This window comes from Xiphophorus couchianus, chromosome 17 (genome assembly GCF_001444195.1).
Source record: "Xiphophorus couchianus chromosome 17, X_couchianus-1.0, whole genome shotgun sequence".
In the NCBI taxonomy this organism is placed as follows: domain Eukaryota; kingdom Metazoa; phylum Chordata; class Actinopteri; order Cyprinodontiformes; family Poeciliidae; genus Xiphophorus; species Xiphophorus couchianus.
The window spans coordinates 10,866,869-10,887,153 of record NC_040244.1 but is presented as its reverse complement, the minus strand read 5'-3'; the positions used below and the strand labels follow the sequence as shown (position 1 = coordinate 10,887,153).

Genomic DNA, 20,285 nt, shown 5'->3' with positions numbered 1-20,285 from the left:
ATACATAAAGTAGAATTTACATGTGTACAAGTTTGTAGTAGTATTGTGATAAAATGAGAGAAAACAGGGATGGTGAAATGCAGCCCTTGTTTTGTTTACTTGTCCCTTAAATGGTGCCTCTACTATAAAGGCTTGGCTGGTTACTTACTTTTCAAGTTTGTTGCTTTTCGGTAAATACGACCTTCAATCAATCTGTGGAGAGATTTTCCAATTGCATAAATAGAATAGCTAAACATTTCTGAAGAAAGCATGCACACATCTTTATGTGAAAACAAAAACATAAGATTTATAACACAACCAAAAGCATGAACGCAAGATAACTCAATGTCAAGCTTATAAAATGTTATTTTACCACACAAAAACAACTAGTTTCTGTTTAACTTGACCGATTTCGTTTGGGCTTGTTGTCCTGGAATATCCTCGCCTTTGCTCTGTTGGCTTCGACAGCCATTTATTATCACAACACTGTTGGTTTTAATGTATTCAATACACCAACTCAATGCAGGATTAAAAAAAAAAAAAAGAAAGAAGAGCTAACTCGGCTAACCCGTCTGTGCAGCAAACATTCGCACGTTTTGTTTGACGTAAGTGCAGGTTAGCTTACAGTCACTAGCGCATAAATGACCCAAAACAAATATTTACAGAACTTCTGGTCGTGCACAACCAACCGTATTTTAAAAAGTAAAGTAAAAAGCAATTCCTCTGAGCGGAAAATATCAAAACAGTCTCACCTCTTATTGCCGTTGAGCTAGCCTAGCCTTTCAGAGTTGCTACACAAGACGTATTTATGAGAACGAATGCGTCATCAAGCTGCGACGAGCAGGCAGCGTTTTGTTTCTGTTAGCTTTGTTATTTAGAAACACAACCATTTTCTTGTTTTGACATAACCAAACTGCGATTTATTAGTGACATCCACATAGGTAAGTCTCGCATTGAACTCGCTTGCGTACACAAAGCCACATGACAACATTGAATTGAAATTGATAAGTGATTATGTTCTTTTTTTTAAATTATTGTTTTGCATCGACAGTCTGTCCACTATGAGTGGGGGTTTAGCTCCAAGCAAAAGCACAGTTTATGTATCAAATCTACCATTCTCTCTGACAAACAGCGACCTGCACAAGGTATTCTGACTTTTTTGAAAATCATTCTATGCAAAGAGTCTTAGCACAGTTAAAATCTACTTATTTTAATCAACTAATATGTCCGTTTTTGTACACTAACATACAATATTCGGGTCATTGCAGTTATTCACAAAGTATGGAAAAGTCGTAAAGTAAGTATTGCCTTTTTTTGTATTTTTGTTTTATAACCATTCCTCACATGAATTGAAATGCTATGTTGATTTCAACTTTTTATTTGAAATTAAATATCGGGTACTTGAATATAGATTTTTCCTGCATGAATTTACCAAATGCAAAGTTTTTAAAAAGCTATACTGAATAAAAACAAATTAATAATAATTATATTTTGCTTGCACTTGGTAGTACCATAGGTTTGGAGCCAAACGCCTTGCAACACAAGGCACCTCAAAGAAACCAAAAAATTGGATAGGCTATGAAAGCCTGGTCTGTTCATCTCTATGCGTCTTTCTTTTTGACTGCCAAGTGGTCAGATATTTATTTTTTGTACTTGTGTACATAAGCTGTTCTGAAAGTGGATGCATGGTGAGGCAAACTAGCAGGATTGGAATCATTATTCATTTATTTATGTGGGAGTAATGAACAATGCAGCAGTCCTGAAGTACTAAAAAATTATGACCATGTGTTTTTTTTTTGTTTGTTGTTGTTGTTTTTGAGTAACTTGAATGTTATTTTGATTAATACAGGCTTCCCTGACCTCCTTTGTTACTTATTTGATGTCACCAGATGCATTTACACCTGGACGCTTTTAGAAAAAAATATAAAGTTGGTGTTCGGCTTGAATACATCACAATTTATGTAATTGTAGCAAAAGAGAAACAAAAAATGTCTATAAAATATTAGTCTATAGCCAACAAACTATACTTGAGTTCAAGTTGGTTTGATTTTCCATAAAGGTCTGTCTGGCTTGTTGCATTAGAAAACATTTAATCTGCTCACAATTTCTGTGCTGTTTATTCTAGGGTTACAATAGTGAAGGATAAATTCAGCCGACAGAGTAAAGGAGTGGCGTTTGTCCTCTTCTTGGACAGAGAAGCCGCTCACAATTGTGCAAGAGCAGTGAACAACAAACAGGTAAGCAATACTGAATGACTACTTGCACAAACTACAGATTTCTGTCAGTGTTTCTTTAATGCATGTTAACTAAAGCCTCACTTTAGTTATAAAGGAAATTTCTTTATCCACCCAGTTGTTTGGCCGAACAGTTAAAGCCAGTATCGCTGTGGACAACGGGCGAGCAGCAGAGTTTATAAGGAGACGGAACTACATGGACAAGACCAGATGTTACGAGTGTGGGGTGAGTGAACAATCAACTTTGGGAAAGGCAGACTTGTAGGAATGGCCTTTGTAAATTCAATCTATGCATTACAGGAAACGGGACATCTGAGCTATGCATGTCCTAAAAACCTGCTTGGAGAGAGGGAACCACCAAAAAAGAAAGAAAAGAAGAAGAAGAAAAGGGCTCAACAACCTGAGCATATGTAGGAACTGTATAATAGTGAATAACAGAACGTATTTTTTGAACGTATATATATATATATATATATATGAATTTCTTTTAGTGAGGAAGAGGAAGAAAGTGAAGAGGAAGGAGAAGACCCTGCCCTGGATAGCTTAAGCCAAGCCATAGCTTTTCAGGTAATTCTAAGCATTGCCGTATGTGTAACATATTCATATTTAGCATGTGTATAACCAAAGTCTCTTGCTACATTCGCTTCAGTTAAAATCTTGCCATAATGGAAGTGTGGCAAAAAGACCGAAAAATATACAGAAAGTTTTAAGAAGTCCCATTTGCAGATTACCACAATCTATGTGGCAAACATGTGGAAGAAGGTTATCTGGTCAGATTAGACCAAAATTGAACTTTCTGGCCTGCATACCAAGCAATTGGTGTAGAAAAATTAACACTGTGCCTCATCCTCAAAGTATCGTTCCTACAGGGAAACATGATTGATACTTTTGTTCAGAAAGTTGGAGTTGATGGAATGATGGTGCAAAGAACTGGTCAACCTCAGAAGAACTATATTTAGAGACAGCAAAAACTTTAAATGCCAAAAATCACATCACATTGCCCTATGGAAGTTTGGAACCTTCCCACAAAGTCACCAATCAAAGATTTGAGCATACCAGCGCTTATGTGGTGCAAGAATTACAAAACCATTGAAGAAAGGAGATTTCTACAACTTTTCATGAGCCAATTTGCTCAAATGGCCAAAGTGACCCTCTGAAAAATTGCAATCAGTGCATCTTCCAGGAGTCTTGTAAGCTTCATGAGCTGAAACGTCAGAACAAATAATAAAAATCTGTTTACTCTGTGGTAGATGTTTCAGATGTTTTTGGCTCTTTGACACATTTTGTTTTCCAGTGTTTCTGATATGGTAGCGTTTATGTCAACCAACAAACTGTCTTTCTGGGGCGTCTCTCCAGCAAGCCCACAGGGAGGAAGAGGAGAAGAAAAAGAAAAGGCAAGCGGAAGAGGACAATGCCCATGCCTCGACATCCTCAGACTCTAAGAAACCAAGGATTAAAAAGAGTGCATACTTCAGTGACGAGGAGGAACTGAGTGACTAATACATAGACTTTTAAACCGCATACATATTTATCAAATTGTTTTCTGGTGAAGTCGGGTTTTATGTTCTTCAAATATTTTCTTAATAAAATTAGCTTTGCTCCTGTGTGTGTGAACTGTACATATTTATTGCTATGGGCGGGTGCTAATTAAAAGTTTAATTCATATGGGGAAATTCTGCAAACTCTGTGTTATAAAGCACTGAGTTAGAGTGCTGAGTCCACCCATGTAGCCATTTGTTGGAAAGTTTAGTGGAAGGCAAAATTCAGGTAGTCAAGACATGCATAACAAAACAGTAATAACTGTATACTTGAAGGGACTATGAAGCATGGCCCATTCAGGAGATTGCTGCTGCTGGAATCGGTGGCTCGACTCCACACACCGATGTATCAAGGACTAGCTGTAATGGTCCCATTTCTTGTTTTCAGCCTTGAACCAGAGACAATATCTGACGCATCTTATCTGATCTAAAGAGAAAAGTGACTGAATTGTTTAGCTGTCCAGTGTTTCCAGATGAAAGAAAATTCTGCATTTTAAGTTGGAAATCAACCCAATCTCCTCCATGCCATGCTTCATTGTTGCAGTAAAACCAGGCATTGAAAGGATATAAAATACGTATTTTACCATAGGCAGACATTTCACATTTTGGGTTTTAATTTTCTGTAAGCGCTGACCATCAACATTGAAACATATCAATCTGTGCACAGTGATTTTGCAATACATATGAGCTTAACTGTTATAATGCGACTAATTAAATTCTCATCAATGTAGATGCACCTGCAACTCGTTTCCGGTACAATTTAACAAGGACGATTCGCTAATAGGAGTTTCCACAGTGTCCTTGAACGCAGCATTATTCATCAAGAAGAGGAATGTCAGCCTCAGGAAATAACCGGACTCTGATTGGCCACCTCGAGTCACGTGGCGATTTCCCAAGCGGAGTTTCCACGACAGCTGGAAGACGAGCGGGTAAAAGGCGCATCGCTTCTTTCCTGAAATAATCGGAAAATAACACGACTTCTGCTCGTCCCAGCTCCTCCAGATAAACCCTGGTCTGGCATGGGCGACAAGCGGAGCCCCACAAGGTAAGCAGCGCGTCCTAAATATTTTAACCAGGGGAGGGGAGCGGACACAGAGGCAAGCCCACGGACCACGGAGGAGGAGGGGGGGGGGAGGAAAAATGGGCTTTTCTCTTTCGGTCTCTCCCTCTCCTTCTCGTGTATGAGCGCGTGCCATGTATCCTCGCTCGGGTGTTAAAAAAAAACCTCATCGCCAATTACGGTGTCAGATCACTGCGCGCGTGCAGATGATGGTTTCCTGAACCCTTTAGGCTTTTACCAGAGGTTTGCTTTCGCTATTCGAAGTCACTCCTATCCCTCTCATTTTTGCTTATAAACTCATTCTTTTTTTTAAAAAAAAAATGTATTTATTTCTCCTTCATTTCCACATTTATTGTCTTTAAAGGCCGAAGCGTCAACCGAAGCCCTCCTCCGACGAGGGGTTTTGGGACTGCAGCGTGTGCACCTACAAGAACACGGCAGAGGCTTTTAAGTGCATGATGTGTGATGTGAGGAAGGGGACGTCAACAAGGTAAGGCGATGGATATGGCACTAGGTTTTGCGTGTTTGTGTGGGCATTAGTGGGTCCCCTGGGAGGGAGGGATGGCTGGGCTGCCCCCCACCCCCTTGCATCAAAACGACACGATCACCTCTCTTTTGCTGCCTTTGCATAGATAATAAAATTCTTTATTAAGCATTAATAACACATTCAAACCTTATTCCAAATACAAATATGGCTTAAAAATAGTTAACAGTTGTGGGCCACGTGCTTATTTTTTAAAGTTTTTGTTTTTTTTTGTAGTTTGTATAAATGGTGGGTTTGACTACTTGGCAGAGTCAGGTCTACAAAATAAGAAAATTTGGCTTTTATTTATTTATTTATTTATTTATTTTTTTAATGTTTTTATATCCTGATTTATTTCTATTTGGCAGTGCTTAACCCAATTACAGACTATTACTGCAAATTTAAATCAAATAAAATTTTAATGCATAGTGATGTACAAAACGGTTTCTGGTAACCTTTTCATTATTAAATCTTGTACAGCATACCCAAAACTGTGACTTCAGAAATATTGTCAGTTTTGTCAAATAATAGCTCTAATTTTAGCTGGATGAGGATCCTATGAGTTTTAAAAATAGCTAAAAGAAATGTCTCGATAATTCACTGCTCTTATAGCTTAATCCACTGACCATTTTGGATGCGCACTGGTGGTCATCTGTCTGAAAGAAGGCTTTCATACTTATTGCTAGTCAAGTTAAGACAATTTTGACTGTATGTTAACATTTCCAGTTGAAGAAAATTAGCAATACATGTAAAACCTTTTTCTGAGGTTTAAAACAACATACGGAATGCTAATAGTAGCGTAATAGAATGGTCAACTACAGATTCTGTCCAAATGGATTGCTATACATGTCTTACTCTTGGAAAAAGAGCAGAATAAAATATAATTTAGTCTTAAAAATTATGCATGGTTTTTCCTCTTTGGTATTTTTTTTCTTAAGTGAAATGTAGCAGCAGTCATATATGGATAAAATCTTCAATAATATGTCGTTAGCTTCATCAGAGAAAAAAGTTTCTTCTGTTATACCTATAAATAATATAGATGTATGCTTCTTTTGTGTAAAATTGTCCTATTTTAACTCAGTGTTATCATGACAGTATTATTCTATATACTCATCCCTAGATTAGTATAATCAAACATATCTCATCTGGTAAGTCAGTAAGACATTTTGCCAGGATAGTCAACTCCAGGCTTTTTCTCTGTTTTCTCATTAAAAGGACTTCAAACCTTAGGAAAAGATATGAAACTGTTGCGGTTTAATAGCGCAACCGTTTCACTAAAACATTGATGTACTTTGCAACTCGCCCATGCCTATAGGGAACCAACTTCTTTCAAAACAATATACACACCCTCGATAGATGGGTAATTACCCACACGTTGATGGCATTAAGGTGCACAGTTCATGCAGATATATTCCCTCACACTAGAAATTGGAAGCAGGAAATTGGAGTTATTCCTGAGCGACTCTCTTTGAGAAGGAAAAACAATACAAAGAAATAAAGGAGAGGAAGTGTGGCAGTGCACTCCTGCCATGGGACACGGTGTGTGTGTGTCGTTCCATGATCTCCCTCTTGAGTGAATTACTAATTCTCCTCCTGCATTAGCACAACTTTCTCAGTGATTATGCTATCTAAAACAATGGATCTTTGATGGCCTTTGTGGTTATTTTCCCCCCTTCGTGTGTAATGATTCCGTTTATTTCTTTGTATGTGCGAGTGGGAGTCTTTGTTGTTAAAAGAGCAGCTGCCAGACAGACAGCCATAGCTCATTACTATGCAACAGCTTAATCATCCTGCTGTCGGAGGGACACACACATGCACGCACTTGAGCCCAGATGCGCCCATCATGCAAATTTTCAACATGACTGCATGCATATTTGCAGGGTAATACACACACACACACGCACACGGGCAAAAAAAAAGGAGAAAAAAGCTGGAGTTCAGTTGTTTAAAGTGGTTGAAGCAGCGGACATGCTGCTTGTCGCCATGTAGAGGACACTTCATCGACTCATCAAAAGTAGCTTTCAGCGCTGCCAAGAACTTGTCAAGATCCTTATAAAAACAAACGTGACATTATTTGCCTTCCCCATCTTTTTGTTTTGGTTCTTAAGGATGTTGGCAAGGACACAGCTCAGAATTCCCGTCCAAACCGCAAATTCCAATAACATCTCCTGTGTTTTGGAGCAGACATGCATCTTTAATCTCTCCTCTTTGCACACCCTCAAGTCTTTCACAGTGTTGCCTTCAAAGTGTATTTGGAGTTAGTGCCAGTATTTGGGTTTGGGAACTGAAAGAAGGTTGTGTTTCTATGTAGCGACCGTTTCTGTGTCGATTCATATGCTTTGGATACTAGTACAGATTTTTCCTGGTACCGTACTCTAGATTCTAAAAAATCCTGATACTTCAAAGTCTATGAACCATGCATGTTCTGTAGAAGTGACCCAGCCCTATAGCATCAAAGATGTTCTTGTTCTTCCTGGGCTTCACGCTGAACCCACATGGAGTGTTTGTTGAATTTAAAGCTCAGTCCTAGTCCCAACTGACCAAATCAGTTTCTGTTGAAATCTCAGTTGGTTTAAGCAAACTCCATGTTAACATTGGTGAATGGAGGACGGAAGCAACCTTTCCTGTTGTTTAGTGATCTGAAATGTCACATGTAGCCAAGAGAAACAGAAAGATTCCTAATTAGAAGTGTCAAGAAACTCTGTTTTTAATTCATACTTTGGCTAAATATATGTGCAGATATATAGTTAGAGGCATTTACTTTAAATAGGTCGCTGCTAAGGGTCTCTTTGAAGGTCATTATTTCGCAACCAAAGTATTGAAATACTGTGACACTAATGTGATTGTGCCAAAAGATATTAGTGCAGATATTAGTGACCAAACGCTTCAAAAGAGTTGATTTCTCTTTGAGCTCATTGAAGATAAGCAGATTTTTATGCTTGGTACTTAACAAGAATGACTGAGCTGTAGCTGCGAAGCAATGGATTCCTGTTTGACAGGGGCATAGCGTGTGCACATGTCAGAAGACGCATCTCACAACAGCAGCTAATGGGACTTTAAATCAGCCTACCACACAGTACCAGCACAGGGTTGACACGTGAAATATCACAAAAAAAAGATATGAAAGCATTTGCCTGTAGACTTTAGTCCAGACATCAAGATAAATGTTTTATGTAAGCAAAGCTTAGCACATCTTGTAGAGTTTAGCACATCTTGCAGCCTGGATTCCAGCGGCGTGGGAAGATGATCTGCTGCAAGGGGTCCAAAGCCGTCAGCTGACTGAAAGCAGCGAGACGAGCCTGTGATTTTGACTGCATCCAAGCAAGCGCACATCAGCAGAACTGGACTCTTATCGGAGGTAATGGTGTCTGCAGATGACAGTTTGACTAAGTGGGAACTGGCTGATGTTTCACTAATGCTGTCAGCAACTCAGAAGTCGAATTTAACGAAGCACAACCTGCAGCACACAGAACGTTTTGGTATGTAGTGACTTCGCAAGAGCATTTTTACCCCTTGCATAGTCTACTTCGTGTTGGTCTCAATAAAGTACGACGCAACTTCTGTCTGTAACGTGACAAAACAGGAGAAAATCTAAGGGGTTACGAATACTTCTACAAGGCACTGTATTCGTGGTTCTAAATTTGAAGTGGTAGAGAAGTGACTTTCTTGCTGCAAATCGAATGCAGTCAAATGTACAAATTAATACAGCAAATTGCGTTGCTCCTCTACTGCTAGCTTCTCATTTACAGTATTTAATCAAAGGAGCCGTAGAGGAGGCAGCGGATGAGGCACTCATTAAATTACCAGTTTGCTGAGAAAAAGCGGGGCAGATTTTTATCTTCCTGGAAGAGCTTGGGCTCAGGCCCAGTTTTTTGAAAACAGATGCTGAATATGGAGGTCATGGAGTGGTAGTATTGTTGTGCTGTTTGATAAATGAGGGACAAAGAAACACGTACACGGTTACACAGGCTCTTGAGCAAGGCACAAGACCTACATGCAACCAGGATAACTCGTTCCAAAGGTCTGAGTATTCATGGAAAGCTACTAAGCAACTTAAAGTCAGGCCTCTGGTCTGATGTTTGGAATCAAAGCTAAATATGGAATAAATGCTTCTGACAGGGAGCGTTAAGGCCTAAAGACTCTTAACAAAACATTACGTGGCGTAATAACCTTCTCTGGCATCAACTTCACCTGTAACATTTCACTGAGCTGACGTGTCAGAGCTACCAGCAATGCGCTGAGCGTTTCAGATCTTGTTTTGCAACATTACAGACTCATTCTGCAGGTCAGGACAGTGAGCCTGCTCGTGTTCCCGTTAGTCCTCTCCTGTTTGTGCTCATCCCTCTCTCTTTGCGTTTGCTCTCTTTTTTTTTTCTCCTCCTCTCCCCCAGAGTCGAACTGAACCTCGGGCGCCTTTCTGACAGAATGACTGATGTGCAGGTTTTTTGAGAGCTCCACCTAAACAAGCACAAGCTATTCTGGCTGACTGGGAGCCTGTCAGTATTTGGCTTTTTTTTCTTTTTGGTTAGATGTTTTTTTCCCCTAAAGCTCATCCACACAGTGAAGGTGCAAAAGCAAAAAAGTTTAAAAAACAAAGTGAGTTGTTTTTCTGTTTTCACCTTATTAAGGTTGGTAATGTTTTGGGGGTTTTTTGTTGAAACATTTGACAAAATCTCCAAATATTTTTTGCGGTGTTGATTTAACTGCCCAAAAACCAAATGGCAACTATTTAGCTCAGCCTTTTTTCAGCTTCTCTAATGAGGTAAAATCAAGGATTGGTAGAAACTTCATAAGTATTTATAGCACCAGGAACAAAATCATGTTGTTTGGACATAACACTGACTGCCACTGTAATATTCTTGGCAATTTTTTCTGCTGATCTATAAATAAGCAATGAACAGGTGAACTGCGTCATATCATCAACTTTTACCAACCAAAAATACCAGCTGACTGTATTTTTTTTTTGTTGGCTTCCTCATGGTGTACATAAAAAATTGTTTCTACACTCCAATCAAAAGCCCATTATTTCCCAGGTGGAAATGTTTCGTTTCATACCAACTTCCTGCTGCATAAGATGGAGGAGGAATTATGGGTGGAGTTTGTTGCGTTTTGTGAGCAGAGGTAGTGGCAAGGCGGAACCGAAGCCTATTTTAGTGTAAAGAACCAAATCAGAGGACTGCAAATATGCGTTTGTTACCTCTGTGATTCTACCATGCTGTAAGTACTTTAACACGCACAAGGATTCTGTCCTGAGGCTCACCGTTTTGCTTAGCTTGAAAGTGTAAAACTGAGCAAAAGTGATGGATTTATTTCAAAATCTTTGTGAAAAGGCCTATGGATTTTCATCAGATGGGAAAATGTGTACAATAAGTTGGAGATTAGTGCATCTGTGTTCTGGTGTTCTGCTTTCCTATAGGGACTGATGCTTTTTCAGACTGATTCCATTGTTTATGGCTTTCAGCTAATTCTTTTCCCCAGAAAGCTTGAATATTACATAAGCTCAATAAGATATATTCTGTTTTAATGAGATGCCTCTGCACATGTTGTCTTTTCTCATGAGAAACGCTGCATGCAAGCCACAGTTTTCCCCATTTTCCTGCTTTTATAGTGCCTGTGTGTGTGTGTTTTTCTCTCTAATTACTCAGAACTGTGATGTTAGCGGAGAATAACGCCTCAGACAGTCACATGTTTTCATCCCCTTAGGTGCTGATAAATTCCTTGGTTTGTTTTCATTGTTCTGCCGAGCTTTTGAGGCTCAAGTCATTGAGGAATGAGTGTTATTAAACACATCCACTTCTCTTTTGTGCTGGCTTTCTCTGAATATAAATGGATGCCATGATTACATTTTCTGCTAAGTGTCGCAGATGGGTCATTAGTGTGGGTTGCCGGTATTAGCGCTCACACATTGTACAGACAGAAAGTGTACACCTCGGACAATGAAGCTAGCTGTTATCACATCAGCGCAGCTCAAAAATTATGGCTGCCCGATAAGCCTGTAATCACTGATTATGACACTGATGCATGACGCATTGTGTGTGAAGGCAGGGGATTGTGTGCAGCACAGTGTGGTCAGTGGGCTGCAGAAGGTGTCATAAACCAAAGGACAGAGAAAGCCATCTGTTTGTGTATTACAGACACACACACACACAAAATGGTAGCATGTACAGGCAGGAAAAGACATTAATCATCGGGTTGGAGGAGCTCCCAGGAGCAGCGTGCAACCTGCTGCTAAAAAAGACAAAACACACACACGCCGTCATTGAAGGTAATCAACAGGGTGGAAAATATGCTATTTCACAATCATCACTAAATAGCGAGATGAGATTTCCTCATAGCTGCCCTCCACCGTGCTGCATACGTACATGCAGACCAACAGCTGTTCCGAGGGCTGTTTGCTCGTCACAGTGTGCTCGACAAATTATGGCTTGTAGTTGAAACATCTGCGGAGCCATGCTTAAGATCCAAATCATTAAAAGATCAACAGTTCAGCGGGGAAAAAGATCAAAGTTTGTGGCTGTGTAGAAAGATTCCTTTCTACCCCTTGAAGCAGGATCATATGTGCTGCTCCCTAATGCAGTTTAGATATTGGATGGTGTTATTGTGGAGGTCTATTTTTATCCATTTCCTGTTACTCTTTGCTTTTTTAGAGGGAATCTCCCTTATTTAAGTTCACTCGCTTACAAAGAAAGGAACAGCTTTTAAAATGATGAAAAACACTGAAATATGTGCTCTACAAAAAGCTAATTTACCTGCAAAGATATGAGAATAATTGAATGTGAAACTACCAGGTTCACATCCTCCTCCAGTTGTCATAGTCCAGACCTTGAACCTGACTGGAGGGCCTGGAAATACAAGGTATTCAGTTGTTACTGACATTGCTAAGAAACTTAATGCTCATATGGACCGGTTATAATGAAGGTTTTGGGCCAAAGATTACCTCAAATTTAACTCTCCCTCCTACTGCTAGTTTTTGGAATACATTTTCATCCAAATAGTAGTGCAAAACACATCTGCATCTCTCAGGAGGACGATGGTGTGTAGGGTTAGCTACACGTCTCTGAGCAGCACCTGCAAGGCTCAATCAATTTCCTACATTCCAACCTTTTCACCCTCAGGCAAATTTCAGAAAGTTGTTAAAGAACATTAGGTGCAAGATGATAAGGAGGTCTGTTTTCATACGTCCACTTAAATTGTAAAGGGGCTTATTCTTGGTTCAATACATCACGACTTCAGATTTAGTTGCTCAATTTAGTTTTTGAACACACACTTTTTCCAAAAACAAAGGCAGGCCTATTTTGGCCTTTTTAAATTATTTTTGGAAATAATGTTCAAAAGGACAATTCCTTTACTTCTGGTTCTTAAACAGGGTTTGGTTGATGTGCCAAATAAAACACTTGACATTTTTGCTGATTAAGAAAATCAAATTTAAGGGATCTACTTAATCTAGAATATTCTATTCCACAATTGTCTGTGTTTTGTAGACTTTCACTAACATTAGATCTAGATGCCAAAAAAACTATAAAATGGCCATCATTGCAAAGGAATACCACTTCTCCACTGTTTTGTAGGGATTAGAGATGTTATGAAACTCAGAAAGACCTAATAATTGCAAAAGAACGGTACAAAGATCACAATAGACACTTAAAAATGTGTTGTGCCAGGTAAATGTGCACACACACACTGTTTATAAGTCTGTCGGCAGCAATAAAGTTACCATCTGTTTTCAGCCCGGGCCATTAGTGGAGGAAGAGTGTGAGGTCAGTGAGTGCATCGGAAGGAGGGAGAGGAGTGTGAAAACCCACACTAAGATCGTGATAGATAGCATGTGTGTTTGTGCACAACGTATTCAGGATGAGGTCAGCCAGAGTTCCCTGTCATTAAAATGTGAGGGTTCAGGTTTTTTGTTTCAACTGTGCACGCTACAGGACAAAGCAAGTTGGTCTCCAACCATCTCCTTATTCTACAATGAGCCCTTGTTTCAATCTTTTACAGGAGAATTTTTTTTTTTTTAAACAGACTGTGCGGTTTTGTTTGGAAAACTTTTGTCATCCAGCTTTCCCTTCTGAAATCCATGTCTTTGGTTTCTCCTCACAACATCCCAATTTTTCCACATGAGTAACTGTTGCAGAATGGATTGCCTGAGTGGAGCAGCTATTGACTCCCAGCTACTCATCCAACACCCAATATTGTCAAAGAGAATGAGCTGTTAGCATTATGTGCTGAAATTATTTTCGGAATCGATATGCTCTCTTTCTCTCTCTCAAACTCCTAGTCAGCAGCCAGAGAGAGCTCAGGGAAGGGCCTAAGTGGTAAGATAAACACCGTTTGATTGGGTTACCATAGCCAGTCCTGTTTAGACTGGCTGCCTTCCTTCATTCTAATAATACATCCGCTGATTGCATTGAGGTTTGACTTCGCAGCAACCCCTCCCTCCATTTACTTATAGCAACCGTCTCAGAGTTGATATGAAGGCAAGCAGACGCAAACCCTTGTAACAAAAATACTTCAAGCCGGACAATACGACACCTTCTGTGCATTTCCTTGCTTGTTTTCTTTAAAAGAACTGTGGCAGCCAAAGGGTCAGTGAGTTCACCGCCATCACGTCGGAGTTGCTACAACAGAGCTTGCGGCAACCCTGAAAAGGCTTGCGGGCTTTGTCACAAAGTGACACAGCTCGACATAGATTCACTGTTGAGCTGTGGCGTTTTTTCTATGGCAACAAAGAAAAAAAAAAATCATTCAGCTTAGTCAGGAAAAATAGGCAACGGTGGCAGAAAGTGCAAGTTACCTACTTTGTACTGGGTGTCAAATGTTTGCTGCGTTTCTCAAAATGGCTTTTCAACGATATTAAAGGGGAGTAACTCTTTGACTGTTGTCCAAATGGCAATTATCGCGTTCATTTTATTTAATTATGCGATTGACTTAGTGCTTATTTTGACAGCCTTAAGCATGTCCTTCTATAGCAGGTACAGACTGGTAGATCACGGTTTAGTGTTCTCTGATGTATTGCATTAATGAGGAGTAATAGACTTAATGGGTCTGTAATGACAGCAAATTACATTGCTGAACAAAGGATTTCCATATAATCACACTCTTTTGCACCGTCTTTCATTGTTGCAGGAATATTTAACATAAAGAAAGCTTCAAACTCGTCACAGCTCTGAAGACTTGGAGGCATCTATCTTTAGTTTAACGAGGTTGTCAGCAGTTTTGCTGCATCTTGCTGACAGGACAGACATATTAAAGCATCTCGCTATCTCCTCCCTATCAGACAGTTATGTAGGCCAAGAGACCCATTTGCATTTCACTCTACCCTTGCTTGTACCAAATTTGATTCTGTAAAGACACTGATAAGTCTGAAAAAAAAGGCTAATAAGAGCCTTTTTGAAGCTGTGCCCAAATTTAGGTCACCCCAGAATCGCTAAACAACCATTTCCCCCCTCTGAAGAAGACAGCTGACCGCATATTCCCTCCTTTTGGTGAAAATGGCCAAAAGCTGCTGCATTAAGCCGAACGGGCCATAGAGACTCATTTTGGTAAAAATCTGGCCCGGGGTTCTGCAATACTTGTCCAAATGGGCCGACACTGCAGATGGTTTCGGCTACTCTGTGTTACCAGCCTTATGATTAAATTTGGCAGCTACAAACGTCCATTTAATTTTCATGAAGCCAAAGTCTGCAGTTTGCTTCTGGTAGAGCATACATGAGCTTAAGTCAGATGCATATTTTGATACATTTACCAATTCCACATTAGGGAAACTTATTAAGTGTAATAAAAAACTATTTTGATGCCACATTAAAATGATATTTTTAAACAATCTATTGGTGTTTTTGTTGTAAATATATCTATGTACCATAAGGCTGGCATACAGAAATGGAAAACTCTCAGGTTGAGTCATTTAACTGATCACTGCTCTCAGTCTATATTTCACTTGGCATATTTGCATCAATCTGCATGCATTGTTGCAGTGATGTACATAAATGCACCTCAGTGGACAATTTTGCATCTGTTTTTTAAAGACACTATTTTCAAAATAAATGACACCCCGCCCCTTTGTGCAGCGTTTGTCCAGGTTTGCTTTGGAAAGCACAAACCAAAAGCATTTCTGAACTTTATGGTGCATTCAAGGAACAACTTGTAGATTAGGAAGCATACAACGGTCTAAAAATGGAATCTGCAACTAAGTACATGTCAAAAATTATTGGTGGGGCTGATGTGCCAATTGATTTCCCTTCCTAGTCCAGTATAGGGATTCAAATGAGCGGTAGGGAAATTATTCATACAGCAAAATAACATGAAGGGTTGAATTAGCTAAAAGTAAAAAGTCTTTTAAGTAACTTGCAAAATATGTTAATCAGTGTCAACAGGCAATAGTCCAAACTGTGAAAAACATAAAACTAATTTACACAAAACAATGCAATTGGATTTATCTTACAAGGAGCTCAGCTAAATCTTATATATGAATGTTAATAGATTTCAGTTAGCAAACAGGACTTCAGCTTCTCCTTGTACACCACAACAGAACTGCCATCTTACCCAGCAAACATCAAGAGATCAACAAAACATCATGATAGTAGCAGAAGCTCAAAAAGACAATGACTAACAACATCATTAACAATTAAAAAGAAATCTTAGCAACATTTATCCAGAGCTGCATTAGCAATATTCTAACCAAAGAAACACATGCACTAAATAAAACAGCAGCAACATTCACAACTGACTACCAGCAAACACCAAATGACCAAGTGATAGAAAAAGAGCAGAGTAATTTGATAGCTAAAACAAATAAAACATGCTGAGGAACAGAAGCTGTAGCTTACCGGTCATTTGTAAAATCCTCTGCATTGTCTTGCAAGGTGGAGTAAACTATCCCTAGATTGTTATGATCAAATTTATCACCACTTTCCCTCATTATCTTCTTCTTGATTTTTTTTTATTGGCGGTTGGCAAAAACATCTTATAGTCATTACCGCCACCTACAGGTTTACCCATATATTCCTGGCAAGTGAAAAAATTCAGGGCATCCCAAAGACGAGGATAATTGGTTAAATGTTTTAGTTTTCCCTAGTAACAAAACATGGTTGGCTAATTAGTCAAACTAATTTTGAGAAAAAACAAGAGTATGTAGAAGGAAATTCACTATTAAATGTGAGTTATTGTGTAGGGTTATGTAAATAAATAATTCAGATTACATTTAGGCTCACAGTATAAAGGAAAACTGGCTGCAAATTTTAAATAATGTTTGTAGATCATTTTTGTAAGTCAAGCACTGTGTACCAGTCAAGTACAGAATAAAGATATCAAAGGTTAATAATGTGCTTTAGAAAATCTAAGATTATTAGTGGATAATCCAGTCCAAAGATCACAAATCTAATTACTTTTTATGATTTGTAAAATACATTTTCCAGATATCAGAAAACAGTGCATTAGCCTGTAAGCTCCACACTGTCAAATCAGAAACCACCTTTCAGCTTGTTGGTTGATGATTTGTTCAGCAGATAGATGAGACCCGACCGACTCCTGCCAAAGCCTTTGAAAGTATTTTTTTTTTGCTGTCAAATGTCTAGAATGCTACAAAAACTGCTGCAGAAAATCTGTAGATTTGAGTTTGTAGAAGTGTCAAATTTAAAAATGAAAATTCCACATTGGGTCCCATTCACCTGAACCAATTATGTCCTACAACATGCATCTTACCTGCAAGAGTTTTAAAATACGTCTGCAGAAATTTTATGTCTCTTGAATCGTGCTTTTGTAATATGCCATTTTGAACCAACATTAAAACTCAGCAGTTCCGTCCCTTCTAGTACCAACAGGCTTTTTTAGCTCTTCATTACAGCAGTAGGCCAGCGAGAGGTCATGTGCTCTCTGTGATTTTCCCTCTCATTAATCTGCCACACATCTCTCTTCTCTCTGCCGCTTCATGTCTCTCTTCACTGCCCTCCTCCCGCACAACCAGGAAGCCTCGTCCCGTCTCCCAGCTCGTCTCCCAGCAGCAAGTAACACAGCAGTTTGTTTTACCATCACAGCCCAAAAAGGAAAAGAAGGAGAGGGTCGAGAGAGACAAGAGTGAAAGAGAGCCAGCACCCAAGAAGAACAGCCACAAGAAGATGAGGTAAACAAGTTAATTCTGGTTTTAGGGGTCAGTATGATACTTGCACCAGAACTAAGTGTTAATAAGCACAGGATTATACATTGTTTACGCTTTGGTCCCCCTGTTAGGCCAAGATTAAAAAATATTGACCGGAGCAGCGCCCAGCATCTGGAGGTGACAGTTGGAGACCTCACGGTCATCATAACAGACTTTAAGGAGAAGGCCAAGCCCTCGTCCACATCCACTCCTTCCTCCAGCTCCGCCTCATCGGCCGACCATCACAGCCAAAACGGCTCCGGCTCAGAAAACACGGAAAAGAGCCTCTCCCACTCTTCCCTATCCAGAGGAGAGGGAAGCTCAGTAAACGGGGAGTCCCTCTGATTCCCCCCAACACCTCACAGGAAACCTGCGTCTCCAGGGCCCTCTCCATTGTCACTAGTGGAAAAACATTTTGGGGCAAGGGGCGATGTTTTGAAAATTGTGTTTTTGAAAGGTAAGATTTGTTGTTCAGCCACCCAAAAGATTCTCCACAACATTACAAAGACATGTTTTGCTGCACTGACTAAAGTCTGCTGCTAGAATATGGACTTCCAAAAAGTTTGGTCCTAATGAGGAACTTCTTATTAAAACTTGGGACAAACTTTGGACAGAGCACTCGATCACCTTGAGTTGAGATTTAAAGTTTCCTGTAAGAACTGCACAGTCCTACTGTTATCATCATGGTCAGCAGCTTCTTCTATCCCTACCTGGAGATTTCCTGTTTAAAAACTTAAAGCATGACCTTTCTCTGTCTCACCAGCGACTCTCGAACCCTACAGCGAACCTTTACAGCTGATCTGGAAGCTTCTTTCTACCACTACAGCTTATTGCAAAATTTCTACAGGAGATTTGCATGACTGAACATGTTAAAGTCGTCTGGCTGAAAGTCACACTGATCTGAAAGGTAAAACCTGGAGTTGAACGACGTTGCAACCAATCTGCTTTTTTCCTCTCTACAGAGAGAGGAAGTCAATACAAGGTGTTGGGCGGTGGAATAAAATATTAACCCAGGACTCTCTTCACTAGACACATCAAGACCTAAAGTACATTTGTACTTTTAATCTCAGAGTAGAAACATTCCATCAGGATGCCTGTTATGCTGCCACTTTTGTTTGTTTTTTTTAAACGTTGCTATAGTTCCAGTAAGAAGTCAACATCCACTCACAATCCTGAATATCACATTCATTTTGGGCCTTGTGATTAGAATACAAATAGAGGTTTTAAGCCTGTATAGCTTTTGATTTCAGCAGAAGTCGAAGTATTTAGAGGTAGTCCTTCTTTTGTGCCAGTCCCACTCACAGCAAAACGTAAGCAGAGCTTCAACATAATGCTTCCCCCACCTTTCTTGACAATTGGTACTGTATTTTTCCTCCAAACTTACTTCTTGTCATTATGACTAAAAAGTTTCTTATTTCTCTAGGACTATAAAGCTATCCCAAACACACATCAAACCTCATCTTGGAAAGGTTACCTCGACATTTCTGAATGGTAACCCCAAAGCCTTGACCTCTACCTTAGTAAACATATCTAGATTAAGATTGGACCTCTACAATTCACACTTGCCCTTTGATGAGTGGATGTAAACTTCTCACTGCGGAGCCGGCATAAATCACGGGTCATAGCGAAGGCATTCCCTGATGTCAGCCTCTTTCAGTGCCATGACGGTCCTTGTGAATCTTCTGGGGAATGTGACGAGTGGTCGAGGTGCCGACTCGTTTTTGGCCAGCTGCCTCCACCTTGTTGCACTACACCAGTCTAAAACTTTGTCAACTTTTTCTCTACAAAAGGTAAATAAACTATTAACATTCATAATGATATACCAGGGATCCTACTTGTCAAATTCCCTCAGATGGAGATTTATATTTATAGACATATTCTAAAGGCTGGAGATGTGCAAATATGCAACATTTTTGTGCTTTCCTTGCACTGGAGCTCGTTTCAAACCAGGGCTAGTTAAAAGTCGCTGATTGCACAAGAAGAGGACGATATCTCAGCTAAGTGTAAAAGGTGGTAAAGTGACTGAATGCAGCATAAATGACTCCGGTTTGCTTCTTGCAACCTGCGTGAGCTGCAGAGAGGGCTCAAGTCCTTGTGAAAAAAGCACAAGAACCCAATTTTTACCACTCAGCGCAAGATGCGGGTGAAAAATAAGAGTGGACTTCTCGACATGAACTTTGGCAAAGCGAGGACTTCAGAAACTTTCGAAGACAATAATCTCCAGCAGAACCACCACAGATGAACTCCACCATAACCTCTAAGACCTGTAAAATAGTTGAACAGAGAAAATAGCTTTCTATAATATTCTACTACAATGTTTGGATGTGGTTATATTCATCATATCAGTGTTGTCAAGATTTTTACATTTTAGCTCACAGCCAGAGAAGTGTCACAGCATGATATTATTAAAGTCTTGATATATTGTGGAAAAGGCGGCGTCTCTTAGTTGTTAGGACTGTTTCATGTGTCCGCTGCATTCACCACTCTAGCTGGGACTAGGTGTGTGAACTCAAAGATTCATTTGTGGCAAAAATGGAAAGAAATTGCAACTTTATCACTTATTGGTAGTTTTTTTTATTATTATTATTATTGTCATTCGTCATGCTTTACCATGCTCCTTTGTTTAAACTGTGTTGTTTATGTGTCTAAATAAGAAACTTACCAAATTAAAAACAAGAAAAACTCGTCCTGCTTATTGTACACACACACACCCAGCTATTATTTCAGACGTGCAAGAGCCTGTAGGCCTCAGCTTTCTTTCTTTTTTTCCCCCCTTCTTCTTTCTTTCTTTCTTTCTTTATTTTTTAAAACCTTTGCTACCGGA

The 20,285-nt window shown here is 39.6% G+C and overlaps 3 protein-coding genes across 10 annotated transcripts in view; 2 read left to right on the top strand and 1 right to left on the bottom strand.

The window, feature by feature from the left end:
* pphln1 (periphilin 1) overlaps nt 1-20,285 on the bottom strand; it is a 73,939-nt gene that overhangs the window by 19,938 nt on the left and 33,716 nt on the right. For 7 of the 8 annotated variants that reach the window (XM_028043961.1, XM_028043963.1, XM_028043966.1 and 4 more), the window contains exons 1-2: nt 732-840; nt 149-192 (exon numbers count right to left, since the gene is read on the bottom strand). In XM_028043961.1, the coding sequence (XP_027899762.1) occupies nt 149 (1 nt within the window). In that variant the 5' untranslated portion in view covers nt 150-192; nt 732-840. Of the gene's footprint in view, nt 1-148; nt 193-731; nt 841-20,285 lie in introns of those variants that run through there. The other variant, XM_028043962.1, reaches the window with a different exon arrangement.
* zcrb1 (zinc finger CCHC-type and RNA binding motif 1) lies at nt 793-3,817 on the top strand. Its single transcript, XM_028043973.1, has 8 exons — nt 793-920; nt 1,031-1,124; nt 1,248-1,276; nt 2,105-2,216; nt 2,332-2,439; nt 2,514-2,623; nt 2,705-2,780; nt 3,570-3,817. The coding sequence occupies exons 2-8, from the start codon at nt 1,041-1,043 to the stop codon at nt 3,711-3,713; spliced, it is 663 nt and encodes a 220-aa protein (XP_027899774.1). The 5' UTR covers nt 793-920; nt 1,031-1,040; the 3' UTR covers nt 3,714-3,817.
* yaf2 (YY1 associated factor 2) lies at nt 4,533-20,146 on the top strand. Its single transcript, XM_028043975.1, has 4 exons — nt 4,533-4,796; nt 5,176-5,301; nt 17,291-17,446; nt 17,554-20,146. The coding sequence occupies exons 1-4, from the start codon at nt 4,771-4,773 to the stop codon at nt 17,804-17,806; spliced, it is 561 nt and encodes a 186-aa protein (XP_027899776.1). The 5' UTR covers nt 4,533-4,770; the 3' UTR covers nt 17,807-20,146.

Excerpts from the sequence above, each read along its gene's own strand:
- zcrb1 (XM_028043973.1), top strand. The coding sequence starts at position 1,041 with ATGAGTGGGGGTTTAGCTCCAAGCAAAAGCACAGTTTATGTATCAAAT. Across the intron at positions 1,277-2,104 it reads AAGTATGGAAAAGTCGTAAA|GGTTACAATAGTGAAGGATA; the intron begins GTAAGTATTGCC and ends TGTTTATTCTAG. Across the intron at positions 2,217-2,331 it reads GAGCAGTGAACAACAAACAG|TTGTTTGGCCGAACAGTTAA; the intron begins GTAAGCAATACT and ends TTATCCACCCAG.
- yaf2 (XM_028043975.1), top strand. The coding sequence starts at position 4,771 with ATGGGCGACAAGCGGAGCCCCACAAG. Across the intron at positions 5,302-17,290 it reads AGGAAGGGGACGTCAACAAG|GAAGCCTCGTCCCGTCTCCC; the intron begins GTAAGGCGATGG and ends CCGCACAACCAG. Across the intron at positions 17,447-17,553 it reads AACAGCCACAAGAAGATGAG|GCCAAGATTAAAAAATATTG; the intron begins GTAAACAAGTTA and ends TCCCCCTGTTAG.